Source organism: Eimeria mitis, genomic scaffold (assembly GCF_000499745.2).
Source record: "Eimeria mitis Houghton genomic scaffold, Emh_scaff784, whole genome shotgun sequence".
Taxonomy (NCBI): Eukaryota; Apicomplexa; class Conoidasida; order Eucoccidiorida; family Eimeriidae; genus Eimeria; species Eimeria mitis.
Window position 1 is genome coordinate 9288 of NW_013575754.1, and position 324 is coordinate 9611.

Below are 324 nucleotides of genomic sequence, written 5' to 3' on the forward strand. Positions count from 1 at the left end.
AGGAATACCCGGGAGAAGCAACGCGACGCCACAGCTTAAATTTAGAGTCCAAAGAAGCACTCAAAAAGGTACACGGCACCTGCACACAAACCCTAAACCCTAAACCCTAAACCCTAAACCCTAAACCCTAAACCCTAAACCCTAGTTTTTTATTTACAATGAGAGATATATAGAGATAATTAAAAAGAGATACAGCAGCTAAAGAAGCAAAGAATTTAGGGTTTAGGGTTTACACTGTATACACTCAGGTTGTATATGCATTCGTTCTTAGTATACTTAGGGTTTAGGGTTTAGGGTTTAGGGTTTAGGGTTTAGGGTTTAGGG

The 324-nt window shown here is 39.8% G+C and overlaps 1 protein-coding gene across 1 annotated transcript in view; it reads right to left on the reverse strand.

Moving 5' to 3' along the window:
* Nucleotides 1-324, reverse strand: part of EMH_0022200 (WD domain, G-beta repeat-containing protein, putative) — a gene marked incomplete at both ends in the record, with an annotated part of 7961 nt that overhangs the window by 3868 nt on the left and 3769 nt on the right. Inside the window, one exon of the mRNA XM_013501902.1 lies at nt 75-79. Within this exon, the coding sequence (XP_013357356.1) occupies nt 75-79 (5 nt within the window). The remainder of the gene's footprint in view (nt 1-74; nt 80-324) is intronic.